The sequence below is a fragment of the Heteronotia binoei genome, chromosome 12 (genome assembly GCF_032191835.1).
Source record: "Heteronotia binoei isolate CCM8104 ecotype False Entrance Well chromosome 12, APGP_CSIRO_Hbin_v1, whole genome shotgun sequence".
Taxonomy (NCBI): Eukaryota; Metazoa; Chordata; class Lepidosauria; order Squamata; family Gekkonidae; genus Heteronotia; species Heteronotia binoei.
In genome coordinates, this window is record NC_083234.1 from 31296983 (window position 1) to 31311641 (window position 14659).

Below are 14659 nucleotides of genomic sequence, written 5' to 3' on the forward strand. Positions count from 1 at the left end.
AGAACAGCGTGACGATCCTTCAGGTTCTTATAATGTGATGAGTGGGTTGTGCATGCGGCTGCGTGAAATGTGCCGTCCCGATTGTTACGACGGGGCACAGTACCCATCTGATTAGAACCTTTTATTCATTTTTTAAAATGCAGGTTTTTTTTAGTATGAGAACGCAAACTCTTGTCGGCTTTCATCTTTTTTCTTACTTGATGTTCTGCTTATTATTATTTAGCGTGTTGCCTACTAGTAATAGAAAGAGCCCTGTGGTGCAGTGTTCCACCTGAGCTCGATCCCCGGTGGAAGCTGGGTTTCACGTAGCTTCCATCCTTCCGTGGTCGGTAAAATGAGTACCCAGCTTGCTGGGGGGGAAGTGTAGATGACTGGAGAAGGCAATGGCAAACCACCCCTGCAAAAGTCTGCCGTGAAAACCAACAGTTGTTTAAAAATATGACTCGGGTGGCTAGCCAGTAGAGCAAAGTTTGGGTCCAGTGGAAACTTTGCTGCTTCAGACCAACACAACTACCCACCTTAATCTAAAAAGAAAAAAAAAATCACTCTTTCAACACAAAACACCACCAAATGTACACTATAAAATAAACTGCTTTGCCCTCCTATTTTAAAGCTGTTCTTTTTCAAATGTTTATATGCATAAGCATCGTCTTCATATGTTCATGTTTTGGGAGGAAACATTGTTAAACTGAATCAAGACTTGCCTTCAAATTGAGCCTTCCTTATTTTGGATGTAATGATTTTTTTGCCTTCCAGCCATTAGAGGACACTACCCAATCCAAATTCCGTGCTCTTTAGCTTGAACATCGCATAAATTACTCTTCGCCTTTGTAAGGGTTATTTTATTATTTCTTTACTGCATTTTCATCCCTTTTCTCCAGTGTACTTCATTCTCTTTCTCATTTTATCCTCACAACAATCCTGTGAGGTAGGTTAAGCTGTCAATGCCTGGTCAAAGATGACTCAGCGAGTTTCATGACAAAGAGGGAATTGGAACTTGGGTCTTTGAGAGATACTAGTCTTACATCCTAACTACTACAACACCTATCCCACAAAACTGCCTCTAAGATGCTGTGACTCACGCTTTGTGGATTGGCTTGCCCAAGGTCAAGAAAGCTCCCAGTCTCCTGGCTTTCTGCAAACTATGCAAAACTGAAGAGGGCTTCTCTGTGCTGGTAAGAGGGTTGCGCTGTACAACATGGTTTTAAAAACTTGCTTGGATAAATTATTAAGGACTGTGGTCTATACTGCTGTGTATACCTTATTGTAAGGAGCCTCATGGCGCAGAGTGGTAAAGCTGCAGTACTACAGTCTGAGCTCTCTGCTCACAACCTGAGTTCGATCCTGGCGGAAGCTGGGTTCAAGTAGCTGGCTCAAGGTTGACTCAGCCTTCCAACCTTCCGAGGTCGGTAAAATGAGTACCCAGCTTGCTGGGGGGAAAGTGTAATGACTGGGGAAGGCAATGGCAAACCACCCCGTAAAAAGTCTGCTGTGAAAACGTCATGATGCAACGTCACCCTAGAGTCGGAAACGACTGGTGCTTGCACAGTGAATTACCTTTACCTTTATAGTTTATTGTAACTACAATCCTATTTATGTAGTTTCTTTACCACTTAATGTGTCATGCCAATATTTCTGATATCCTTTGGCTCTTTCTGGGGAGGTTCCAGACTTCTAAGATCCTAATGTCGATTGTACTATGTGGAATCCTTCATGAGTCCCTGTGAAAAAGGCAGACTATAAATAATGCAAATAATTTTTTTAAAACCCTAGAGCCTGAGTTGATGATTCAATCCCAGCCAAACTGACGCTATACCCTCCGACAAACCATTTTGTCTTGAGCTGCCAATTGGCGCTGGAGGTTGTGCTACTACTGGCACAATGCAATAGAAAGGGGATTCTTTTCCCCTGTTCGCAAGAACCCCAGTTTAGGGTTCATGTAGATATTATCCAAGAGCAGGAAAAAACCCCTGCAAGTCCCACGACACCTTCAAGGCTCAGGGTCTTGTCACACATGACAGATTTCATATGTTGGTTGGTGGGCATTCTTATTATCATCATTGTTATTACTACTTGTTTAATCACCCATCCTGGCCAAGGCCAGGCTCTGGGCGATGTAAAGTAAATGTAAAAGTAGTCCCCTGTGCAAGAAGACGACTGCAGATTTATACTCCGCCCTTCTCTCTGAATCAGAGACTCAGAGCAGCGGGTGGGGCTGAGGGGGCCCTCACAGCAGCTGCCCTTTCAAGGACAACCTCTGCCAGAGCTATGGCTGACCCAAGGCCATTCCAGCAGCTGCAAGTGGAGGAGTGAGGAATCAAACCCAGTTCTCCCAGATAAGAATCTGCACACTTAACCACTACACCAAACTGGCTCTCTCACCAAACATGGTTTGCCATTGCCTTCCCCAGTCATCTGCAAGTTGGGTACTCATTTTACTGACCTCAGAAGGATGGAAGGCTGAGTCAGCCTTGAGCCAGCTACCTGAACCCAACTTCCGCTGGGATCGAACTCAGGTCATGAGCAGAGCTTGGACTGCAGTACTGCAGCTTATCACTCTGCGCCACAGATAAAACAATACAAAATCAATACAATTGCCATTAAGACATTTCAAAAAGTTAAGCCAATAAAGCTCTAAATACCCACGATGGCGTCCCACTGGTTAAGTTTTCCTTCCAAACTATCAGAGCATATGGTGAGGGAGTAGTTTCTGAAGAGGGGCGGACCAAAAAGGAAGGAAAGGTGCCAGATGCTGCTGCTGTCCTTAATCGAAGGCCTGGTGGAACATGAAGACTTGGAAGTCCCTTGTGTGATAGGAGCTTTGTGCCTCCCAGGTTTGGGTGTATTGTTATTATTATTTATTTAACTTATTGAATTGCCCCGTCCTAGCTGGTGCTGGGATATACAACAAAGTAAAAAAAATACATACATACAAACCAATAAAACCATTTAAACTAAGACAAATGAAACCCCAATGGTGTCTTATAGTGCTGTTGATCAGATTTCCGAATGTTGCATCAGCCGTGATGATAGTTTTTTTTATATCCCAAAACTATTGTGGCTCTGCAGAGCAGCCTAGGGATGCGGAAATGGTGTGTTAAAGACTGAAGCTTCTTTGCCCTGTGGCCGTGAGCAAAAAAGCGTCACTGTGCATCTTGGAGGCACACAACTCCCATCGTTCATCTGCTACAAAGTTGTCCTGTTGTCCATCCACAAGTCCAATAACTCTGTAATATGTTGCAAGGCCTTCAGGAAATTTATTCTGGCATAAGCTTCTCCAAGTCTGACTCAGGTATGCTTATGCTAGAATAAATGTTGCTAGTCCTTAACCCCAGACTCCTGTTTTACCTTGCCACGAGTGTCTAACAGGGCTACTCGGAATTATTGGGAGAAGGCGGCTGCTTGACCCTTTCATCTCCTTTTGACTATTTTGCCATTCAAACCTCCATTAGTTACCTTTTGGTTGGTTTTACATTTTCATCATACATCCAATTGCTTTAAGTCTGAAAGCTAAACAAGATTTTAAGTGTGGATGCTGAACAGGATCTGTGTGTTCATTAAGTGCCATGAAGCCACTGCACGAATGGTGACCCTACAAATCTAACATTCTTGCAAACTGAGGGCTGCCTGGTTTCCTTGATTATATCAATCTATCTCATGCTGGGTCCTCTCTACTGGCTGCCTTCAGCTTTTCCTAGCATTCTCATCTTTCCCAGTTATTAATGTTTTCTCATAGTGTGACCAAAGTAGAACAGCCTCAGTTTAGTCATTTTATCTTCTGGGACAATTCAGGAATGATTTACTTGCCCTTTTATATGCTTCAGCTTACCATTGCTTCATTGTACTAACCAATGAAGGGGTTAGCAGTGGAATCCTAAGCATATTTTCTCATTAGTCAGTCACACTGATCTCAGTGGAGCTGCTTACTCCTCAGTATGTTTAGGATGGCATCCTCCACCTTTCTGTTATATACAGGGACCTGACGGATTTACACTCCAATGAATCTGATGAAGTGAGCTTTGACTTGCTAAAGTTTTGGCTGGAATAATTTCTGTTAGTCTTTGAGAAGCTGCTGGGCTCATTTCACTTTGCTGCTGCTACAGATGTGCCCATCTAGAATGATCTGGAGCAGAAGGGGGTCTTCTTAGGTGGTGCTTACTCCCCATGATTTAGTAGCTGCAGACTGAGAGCGACCCTAAGCCAAACTTCTCAGAATTAATTCCCCCTGTATTCTATGGCCCCAATTCCTAGGAAAGTGGTCTTAAAACTACAGTCCAGCTGCTTCTCTGGATTTATCAGCTGGCATATAACAGGCGGATAAAGGGAGGTGGTGTGGTGTTCACCCACCTCCCTTTAGCTCAAGGTGAAGGTAAGGTGAAGCAGGAATTCTACTTTCGCCCCTAGATGACAACTTTCTGTCTTGTTCCAGAAACCACACAAAGTAGAAACTGAGTCGCCTTAAGCGGCTGTCACCTTGAAATGAGTTTACAGATATAGAACCTGTGCAGAGGATGCAGAAGGGTTATCAAGAAGTGGTGTGAAAGTCCACATGCACAGTGATGATCTCACCAAGTGCAGTGAGTGCACACACGTCTTGCAAGGATCTGGAAGGAAGCACAGCTGGTGGTTAAACCCAAGCCAAATGTATTGAGTAAACACATTTTTATAGCCTGCCCCAAGCTGAAGTTACTTTGCAGATGAACAGTTCTTCCTCCTGATTCCTGGGGATTTCCCCCCAGGGTGACAGCATCCCAGTTTATTTGGGAGCTTCCACATGACACCACACTCTTTGCAAGCATGCCTTATGCAGATTCTAGAGGATGTCCCCTTTAAGCTGGAGCAAAGAAATACCTCCTTTTACTCCAGACTTTAAATGCAAAACAGTGTGCCAGCTGTAGGCAGAGGTTCTGTGTGACACGAGACTGGAAGAGGGTTGGCGCTTTTACTGCCACCTTCAGAATGGTAATGCTCAGCTCTGGCACTCAATCACCTCCCTTTAGTTTTTTAACAAGGTATTTTTAGCACAACAAAAGCTCAGCTGTGAGCCTCAGCTCAGTGGCAGCAAGATTACTGTCAGATCCTAGTGAACAGGTAGTACCAGCAGCATATGGCGTGGGGGACTGGCTGTGCCTGGATGTGCAAAAGGGAACAGCCAAAGTTGACTCTGAAACTCAAATATATTACTATTAATTTTTATATAATAAATATTTTAATACCAAATTGCTTAATTATTCTGTTTCTCGTGTGTTATTTTATAACAGATGTTTATAACACATGAGAAACAGAATAATAGAGCAATTTGGTATTAAAATATTTATTACGTAAGAAATTAATAGTAATATATTGAGCATGATGAGGTGTTGTGGTTATTTTGTATCTATTTACTCAGCGGTTCCTGTTTTTCTAGAAAGTAAACTTTAAGGCTGCTTTCAGACATGTTGGACAATATACTTCCAGTTAGGGCTTTTTTGGTAGAAAAAGCCCAGCAGGAAGTCATTTGCATATTAGGCCACACCCCTGATGTCACTGCTGTGCCACACAAGGTTTTGTAGAAAAAGCCCAGCAGGAAGTTATTTGCATATTAGGCCACACCCTGGCACCAAGCCAGCGGGAACTGTGTTCCTGCTCAAAAAAAAGCCTTGCTTCCAGACAGGTGCCCTTTAGCGCAAATGATTGCTAGAATGCACTGGAAGCATATTATCCAATGTGTGTGAAAGCAGCCCACGTGGATGACGGATATAGCGGAGTCCCACTGAACTCCCCACCCCCCAATGAAAAGCAGCCTTGTGTGACCGCAGCTCTAAGGGGAAGAACAGTGATGGGGAGAGGGAGGGCAATCCACATCCCAAGTTGCTTTTCTCCATAGCAGGAAAGATACAGTTCAGATGCACAGGTCTGAGGTTTCATTTCACAAATGTGAACATGCAGGTTTCAAGAGAAAGATTTATTTTTTTTCTGCACGAGGACAGAATAGGAAGGGGGGGAAAAAACTTCAAAGGCCACTTAAGAAAATACATCCCACCCATCTTCCAGATCAAAAAAGAAGAGCCCCCCCCCTCTTTTTCTCCCCTGATGCCTCCTCCTCCTTCACTAGATGCCAGTAAGGAATGGCCAAAAGTCAAGACCTGGCCCCTTTCCACCTGCTCAAGCCACAAGTCTGAGGCAGCGGTGCAAAGACTGACCCTCTTGCTCTTCTGCCGGCCAGGCGGACAGCATCTTCAACAGCATACATAATGCTCTTCCATCTGTAAACACAGACTGTAGGTTTTGCAGAGAAGAATCTTAGCAGAACCCAGCGACTGATCTGGGTCAGGCAGCACCCAAGCTATAGCTCTTGGTTTTAATTGGGAAAAAAGGATACTTCCCCAAGCATGAGTCCGTGGCCCCACAATGGGGGTGGAGAGGTCTGACTTTCTATTTTTTAAAAAAGGGGGGGGAGGGTGTTATTAGACCTGCTAAAAATAGAAGAGATGCTGAACAATTGCCTTTTGTTGGCTGCAATTCCTAGAGGAAGGGAAGACTCGATCTGGCTGCTGGAGCTCAAAGTGTCCCCAAGAGTCCAGTTTCAGAATCTGGTGGCAGAGACTTGTATTGTCCTCATGGGAGGTGCATCCAAGCTCTTGGTGCATTAGAGAATGGTGGCACACGGCTTTCAGGCTTGACTTCATCCAGCATCCCCTTGCGATTGCTCCCAGGCTGCAGACTGGCTGCAAGGCCTACTCGCCCTCTGTCTTGGCACTCGACATGGTCCTTCTTTCCCTCCTTCTGGGAGGGAGATGACAATACCCGGCAGAAGGTGTCTCTGTCTGGGAAGCAAGTATGAAATACAGAGTCTCTGGGCAACAGTCTGCTTCAGCAGAGGCTCTGCTATGGGGCAGCAGTTGTGGGTGGGGGGAGGCAAATGTCACACCAGCTCATCCAGGAGGGTCCCGATGCTCTGGTGAGGCTCTGTGGGGCCTGCAATGGGCTTGTTGCACATGGGGCAGACACACCGGACTTCCAGCCACTTCACGAGGCACCTGCAGGCCAAAAGGAGACAGTAAGAGGAAGCAATCCTGAATCTGTCCCTTTGGTGGGATGTGTGTGGGGGTATCCTGTGGCTGAACCAGCCCTCATCTTGGTTGACCCAATATGGCCTTCTCTGCCACTCCTCCTCAGCTCAATTTCAAGCGTTTTCCTCCCCTTCTATTTTTGTATTGTGCCTCTATTCTTGATACATCACTTTTCTCTCCAATGAGAACAGCTCAAATAGCCCACCTTTGCCTGGGTTTGCCACAGTCAGTATTTGGATGGGAGGCCACCAAGAAGACAGGGGTTGTCACACGGAGGAAGTCAACGGCAAGCAACCTCCGTTCATCTTTTGCCTGGAAGTCCCCTTGAACAGGGCCACCATGAGTTGGCTGTGACTCAATAGCACATTCTTCTTCTTTATCCCCAATGAAGACTCAACCTTACAGCACTGTTCTCCTATTTCATCCTCACAGCCACCACTCTGTGAAGTAGACTAGGCTGAGAGCATGTGGCTGGCCCAAGGTTGCCCAGCAAGCTTCCATGATGGAGCAGGGCTCTGAACCTAGTTCTTCCAACTGCTAGCCTGATACTCTAACCACTGTTCCCACACTGGTTACATGCTACTGCTATATTTCTCACCAAGGTAGTAAAATGGTGTCTGAGTTGTACTATTTGAGACGGGGGCCCACAAGACGCAAGGCTCTTCCTTGCAAGAAAATTCCTTCCAAGTAGAAAACTAGCATGTCAGGGAAAAGTCTAAGCATTGACCTAGAGTTGTGCAGCTTTGGCCCGATTCTTCTGATTGCTTCCCATCTGTGCTCTTACTGAGTGAATTAAGAGGCCTTAAATCTGCCTGATGAACAAATGGGAACAGTCTGATTCATTCAACCCTTTTAAAACTCCTGTTGCTATTCTGCACCCCCCACAAAAATCAGCTGCAACAACCACCACCCTGTCCAGATAACCTCCAGGGCCTATACCTCTGCATTGCAAAAAGACCAAAATGTATCTGTATTTTTTAAAAAATCTAAAATCTGGCTTCAAACCCATGAGTTATATAATGCATTTAAGATTTCCTATCACTGTGTGGATTATGGTGAACATAAACACACCATTTGCAAAGGAATCACTGTCACGTCTCCCCCCCCGCTCCCGAAAAGTCTCGATGGCTCCAGGCAGCTGCTTGGTCAATGGCCTGTCATCCTCTGACCGGATCTGGCTAGTGACCAATGCAACTTGAGCCCTACCCCTTCCAGTGTTGGATGCTGGGACTGAACAGGATGTGACAAGATGATGGTAGAAAACAAACAACACCCCCCCTGCCCTCCCAACTTCAATCTCCTGCTTCAATAGACACATGTGGATTCTGAATCAAATCCACATGAAGATACTGATTAGATGGATAGAAAGGGCAAATGAGAACTGTGCAACTTCTTTCATACAATGGGATGCTTATACTTGACAGCATAAAGGTTTAATCACTAAGGGAGCCTGACTTGGTATGGCTTTGTGGTCCCCAAACTGGGTAAAAACATCTCCTTTTTACAGAAAACCAGAATTGTGGCCACAAATCATGACACCACAGATGCAACCCTCAGCTCACATGGGGCACCGGAAGCAGACTGCTTGGACAGTGGCTTAATCTGTGAATCAGAGGCAGAGTCACCCTGTGAGATGCATGATGAAGATCTGACCCTGAGGCTCCTAAGTCTTAGTCTTATACTCTTAACTGCTACACTACACTCCCCACTCCTCCAGTGTCCTGATTCTCTCCAGGAAATGTTGGAGACTATGAGTTAACTCAGGGTGGCTGGAAGTCGAACCCAGGTCATAGTTCTGGAGGCTTAATCCCCACAGTTCTTGCACTTGAAGCATTGAGGGGTTAATCCCTTGATAATTAATATCTAACCCCAGTGGCACTCCTACAGTTATTATTACCTTCATTGTTGCCACAATCCAGGAAGCTCCGGCTGAGGCCTACTCTCAGACTCTTGGGCCCAAGAGATCTTAAAGTCAGGCTCCTTGCCAAAGGAACTGCCCACCTCCCTTCCCAAGCACAGGCACAAAGGGTGTTGAGCCAGTGCTGGGCGGCTGGCAGAGCTGGGCACACAAAGGAGCTATTTGGCCTGTCCTTGGCAGCTACTCACTTTCTGTGGAAGGCATGTTGGCATGGCAACACTCCCAGCTCATCTTTCACTTTAAAGTCTTCTAGGCAGACGGCGCAAGTCTGCTGCGGGGAAAAGAGAGGAGATAGAATCAGCAGGCATTATAAAGCCAGACTGTGCCTGCGGAACTGGCAGCAAAACATGGGCCCCACATTTCACTTGGGCCTGTTGAGGAACACAGACACACATGGAATAAAACGGGCAAGGGTTGCCAACCTCCAGGTGGTGGCTGGAGATCTGATATTACAAGTTATCTCCAGGCTACAGAAATCAGTTCGCCTGGAGAAAATGGTGGACTCTATGGCATTATATCCCATTGAAGTCTTTCCCCTCCCCAACCCCCTTCTCTCCAGGCTCCACCCCCCCAAATCTTCAGATATTTTTCAACCCGGAGCTGGAAACCATAACTCCAGTCCTTGTGATGCCAAATCATTTGATACCAGTAGCTTTGGAATGGGACCTAGACCCACTGTTCTCTGTGACTGAGGCAGATTTCTTTGACCTTGGAGGTTCCCAAAGTAACAGAGTATTCTGTGATCTCTCACTACACGCTCTCCGACATGAGTGGCGAATGTGTTCTGTCAGCATTCTACTGAGGGCTTATCAGTCACCCCAGAGGGGTAGAAGTGTTAGTTTGCTACAGACAAAACAACAGGAGTCTTGGGCAGTACCTTAAAGAACAACAAAGTTAACCATGGCAGCAGCTTTTGTGAGCCAGAGCTCATTTTGTCCAATGCATAAAGAATAAATCTCTGTGTACGATGTGGGTGACCCCCGGGGTGTGTTTACACAATGCAGCTGGTGTGTTGGGAATGTGGGTTATGCGGATCTGTGAGGAGAGGCTAAAGCAGTCACGGGCAAAGATGTACACGCTGGGGGGGAAAACACAACCCAGAAAAATGTGCTTTCTACTTGCAACTATAATTTTTTCTTACAGCACAGATGGCAAAAAACAAACAAACAAACCCTAAGCTACATGTGCTAAGAGAGCACAGGCTGCATCCCTTTGCAGCCCTTCCTTTAATACTAAGCATCTCTGCAATGTGGCTTGTATAAAACGAAGACATTTGTAATGTAGATTTTATAAATAGCCCAAACAGAACCATTTAATATGCTAACTAAGCTATAAACGGGTGCTTCTAATGTTGTTAACACAGTAACAGAAACTAACACTTAACAGAGCAAATAATGCATCGTTTTCAGCTGCTCTCCCTGGTGGCTTCACAAGTTCCAGAAATTTTACACCTCTTGCCAGAGGATCTGCCAGTTTGCACCTCAACCCATTTTCAGCAGTTTGGGGGCTTCTGGCTCTGTCCCATCCCATCCCTACAATGAGTGATAGGGATCCGTGGGATAAATGCAAAATATGCCTGCAAAATGGGTTTTCATCTCACAGAAGATACAGCCTGTCACTTCTGGCATGCTACCGCATACACTTGAAAAATGATGTTGTCATAAACCATTCTGAGCAGTGGCAGATGGACATAGGCAGCAAGGGGTGCTGAAGCTTTTCAAAGGAGCAGCATGTGCCCAGACGACCATGTATGGTGCCTAAATATCAGAATATAGAAATAAGTTATCTTTTCCTCACACTGACTACTGCTGGGTATGTGAAGCCCCTACAGTGAAGTCACATGCCCAAGTAAGCACTGATGCAGGGCAGGGCCAACTCAAGATTAAGTCTTCTTAGGTAGGCATCCCTGCATGAACTGAGAGTTAATTCCAGACCTCACCCCACATCGCAGATGACACAAGGGTCCATAGCTAATTTATGCACAGAGCCAAATTAGTGTATGGTACTGAGCAGATCCAACCATCCTCCAAGTAGCCTTCCTCCAACTTAAATGGTTCTTCCTCCAATGGAAGAGACATTTAATTAGGAGAAATGAAGGGAAACAAAAGGTACCTTAAGAGAGGTAAGAATGAAATGAAAGGTATCTAACGAAGGGAGCTTTGACTCTGGGAAGCACATACTCTGAAAACCTTGTTGCTCTCTAGGGTGTTACTGGACTCAAATCTAGCCAGTCTCCTCAGATTCCTCCCATGAAGTTTGAAATGTGGCTGTCATACCTGTATCGAGGTCTTTTTTGTAGCAGGTACTCCTTTGCATATTAGGTCACACCCCTCTTATGTAGTACTCCTCCAAGAGCTTACAGGGCTCTTAGTACAGAGCCTACTGTAAGCCCCAAGAGGATCGGCTACATAAGGGGTATGTGGCCTAATATGCAAAAGAGTTCCTGCTAAAGAAAAAGCCCTGCCTGTATCTTTGTATCTGTAGACCAGCATGGCTACCCTCTGAAATTAATTTGGAGCAAGGCATCAAACTTGTGTCATAAGGACAGGTGGGCTATAAAGACATTAAAAAATTAATTTTGCTTAGTGGAGTGGTAGGACAGGGGTTTGATTTACCCCATGACTTCCAACTGAGGTGGCTGTTTTGTCTTCTTATGTATCAGAGTCTGCTCTAGTGGAGAAATAGGAGATATAAGAGCATGTGGTCTGCAGGTGCTGAATGCACATTCATCATTATTTTCTTCATTTATATACTGCTTTTCTCCTCAAAGGGGACTCACAATAGTTTACACCATTCTCCTCTCCTCCATTTGATCCACACATCCACCCTGTGATGTAGGTTAGGCTGAGAGTGTGTGACTGGACCAAGGTCACCCAGGAAGCTCGCATGGCAGAGTGTGGATCCAAATGTTGGCCTCTCAGATCCTAGTCCAATACTCTAACTGCTACCCCACACTTCTGAAGCCATTCACGAGATCTGTGTAGAGGCACCCCTAAATGGACAGTTTTCCATGGATCTGGGTTTGAATTGCTATAGATTTGCTTGAACGGTTCGCCTCTAAATGCTTTTGTTTAGTTCAGCTGTATGGATGTTCACTAGGTTACTGAATATTTGTGCAGATTCACAGGCATGCGCTCCAGTAAGTAATGATTGGCCTTTGTATTCTCTCTGCGGCCCAGGAAGAAAACACAAGGGAGCCCTGTTTTCGACAGACTGGGTAAAATGCCAGCCCTCTTCTCTGAGCTAATCAAAGTGTGTTTCGCACTCACCCCGTGCAAGTTGAGTTTTCTGGCATCACCTTTCAAAACCACCTGGGAGAGAAACAGGAAAGAGAAGCAGGCAGATTAGGAACAGGACACAGTGCTGGATAACCAGGGCAGGCATTCTGATCCTGCCAGATAGCAGCCACTACTGAACACTGAAAATCTTGGCTTATGCAGAAACCAGACTGGGTGGGCCCATCAGTTGAATGTGAACTATTTCCCCATTATAAAAGTTTCTGTCCTCTCAAACTTGTTTTAAAAACTATCTGCCCCAGCAGCTGATTCTTTGCTTGATCTCTTGGAACTCCTCTTCTGCAGGCATAAATAATTTCTTCATTTATAACAAAATCTATATCCCACCTCGCCTTTTTGCCTTCACAAGGGCCACCAAGGCAGCGAACGAATTAAGGCATATTATCAGCAAATGAATGAATGAAGAAATATATTATGAAATCACATTTAAAAATTTTTAACACCCTTCTCCAAACATAGATAATTAAAATACACACAAAGACATAAAAACATTGGTCAGGAAAGAGGGATCGCTGAAAGAATGCCAAACAAAACAGAAGTCTTCACCTGCTGGTGGAAGATGGTAATAGAAGTGGACAGACCAATCTCCCTGGGCAGAGATGCGTTCTATGGAGGGCATCAGCTCTCAAGACCCACCTGTGGTTTAGATTGTATAGCTAAGAGTCCAATCTGAAACAGGTCCATTCAGTAATGCTTCCGGGTAAGTATCAGAGGACTGCAGTTTAAGTCATGAAACAGGTCCGGCAAAAACAAAACTATGGTTTGTTAGTGGACCACTGGCCACTTTCTGGGGAATCTTCAGGGCTTCATTTGGACGTCATGGCGACCAGCACCAATAAATGTAATTGCTGCCAAGTGTGTGCATTAGGCTTTGTTCTTCCCTCCTGCGGGGCTGCCAACTGGTCTGGAGAAAAAATCCAGTCCCTTTAATGTGTGGAAATGGAGGTTAAAGCTTTTCATGGGATGGAGGTCATTAACTGCACCTGATAAATAATATCCTTTTAAAAGTCTCTATTTAAAAAGGACATTTCTTTTCTCAAGTTGGCAATGCTACCTTCTACTGGTTTAAAGACACCTCTGGTTACTTTTGCTATGAATTCAGCTGCATGTTTTAACTGGAGTTAGTTTAACCTCTGTGCACTTAATGACTGGGTTTCTAAACCTGGATTATACCCTGAGCAGGCAGGCAACAGCAGCTGGATTCTACCTTGGAAAAGGCAAAGTCTGGCAAAGTTATATTGGTGGAGTTCCAGTCAATGAAACAGAGGCATAGAAGTGCATACAATCTGTGCAGGGTTCTGATGTTAGGGAATGAGAAAAATGGGCTCTGTTTCCCTGACTGTGTCCAGCAATATGGACAGGATGGTTTTCTGTTTGTAAAAGTTTGTGGGTTTCTGCTTAGGAAAAAAAGAAGAGGAAAACTAAGTGTGGGGGGAAAACAATACAACCATGCATACTGTGGAGGAAGTGGAAAGAGAGAGAAGTTCTTCTCCTTCTCCCATAATATTGAAACTCAGGGAGGGGACTCAATGATGTTAACTGGCAGCAGATTTAGGAGAGAGGAAAGAAAGCACTTCTTTGCATGAAATGCACAATTTACCTAAGGAATTCTCTGCCACAGGATGCAACGATGACTTTAGATATCCACAACAGGAGTACTAGCAGGGCTTTTTTGGCAGAAAAAGGAACTCATTTGCATATTAGGCCACACCCCCTGATGCTAAGCCAGCCGGAACTGCATTCCTAAATTTTTTTAAAAACCCTGGGTACTAGAAAGATTCAGGAAGGAGGGATGAATCAACGGCACACTGCGTAAACCATAATGACTAAACAGATCCTCCATGTTCAGGGGTAGTGTACCTCGGAACACCAGTTACTTGAGATTGACCAACAACGGGAAGCACTGGCTTCCACAATTTGCTTGTAGGTATCTGGTTGCCCACAGTCAGCTATATACCTTACCCAGGTAACTAAGCATTCCTGTTTTGCCCAAAATATTCCCTCTGCTTCTGGCTGTACATTAGAGGGCTGAGCCAGCCCTAGCAAGTGCTGCCTGAAGGTTCAATGGGAAGCACTTCTGCTTCTTCCCATGCTATTTCATAAACAAAACCACTCATTTGATCTCAGTTCAGAAGGCATGAGGAAAACTACTTAAAACTTAGCCCGCCCAGCTCCCTTACCTCCTTGTATCCAAATCTTTCACTCTGTGCTTGATGCCGAAGTTTGCTGCAAAGAAAAACATCACCATCAAAAACTGTTTAGAAAAAGAATCCCTGATGCCTCTTGGAAAGCACTAATACAAGACCCCAGTCAGCCCTTGCAAAACATATGCAGAACACATTCCTCCAGCCCTTGCAAGCCAGGAATTATGTTCCCAAATAACACCCTTATAT

General features: G+C 45.0%; 1 protein-coding gene and 1 non-coding gene across 3 annotated transcripts in view; one reads left to right on the forward strand and one right to left on the reverse strand.

Annotated features, from left to right (window-relative positions):
• Nucleotides 1-14: 14 nt before the first annotated feature.
• LOC132580826 (small nucleolar RNA U13) lies at nt 15-113 on the forward strand. Its single transcript, XR_009556099.1, has one exon. It is a non-coding gene; the product is annotated as a small nucleolar RNA U13 (small nucleolar RNA).
• A 5816-nt stretch (nt 114-5929) lies between these two features.
• The window catches only part of RNF122 (ring finger protein 122), a 45574-nt gene continuing 36844 nt past the window's right edge, over nt 5930-14659 (reverse strand). The window contains exons 3-6 of one of the 2 annotated variants that reach the window (XM_060251728.1): nt 14447-14492; nt 12240-12281; nt 9159-9238; nt 5930-7019 (exon numbers count right to left, since the gene is read on the reverse strand). In XM_060251728.1, the coding sequence (XP_060107711.1) occupies nt 6905-7019; nt 9159-9238; nt 12240-12281; nt 14447-14492 (283 nt within the window). In that variant the 3' untranslated portion in view covers nt 5930-6904. Of the gene's footprint in view, nt 7020-9158; nt 9242-12239; nt 12282-14446; nt 14493-14659 lie in introns of both variants that reach the window. The other variant, XM_060251727.1, reaches the window with a different exon arrangement.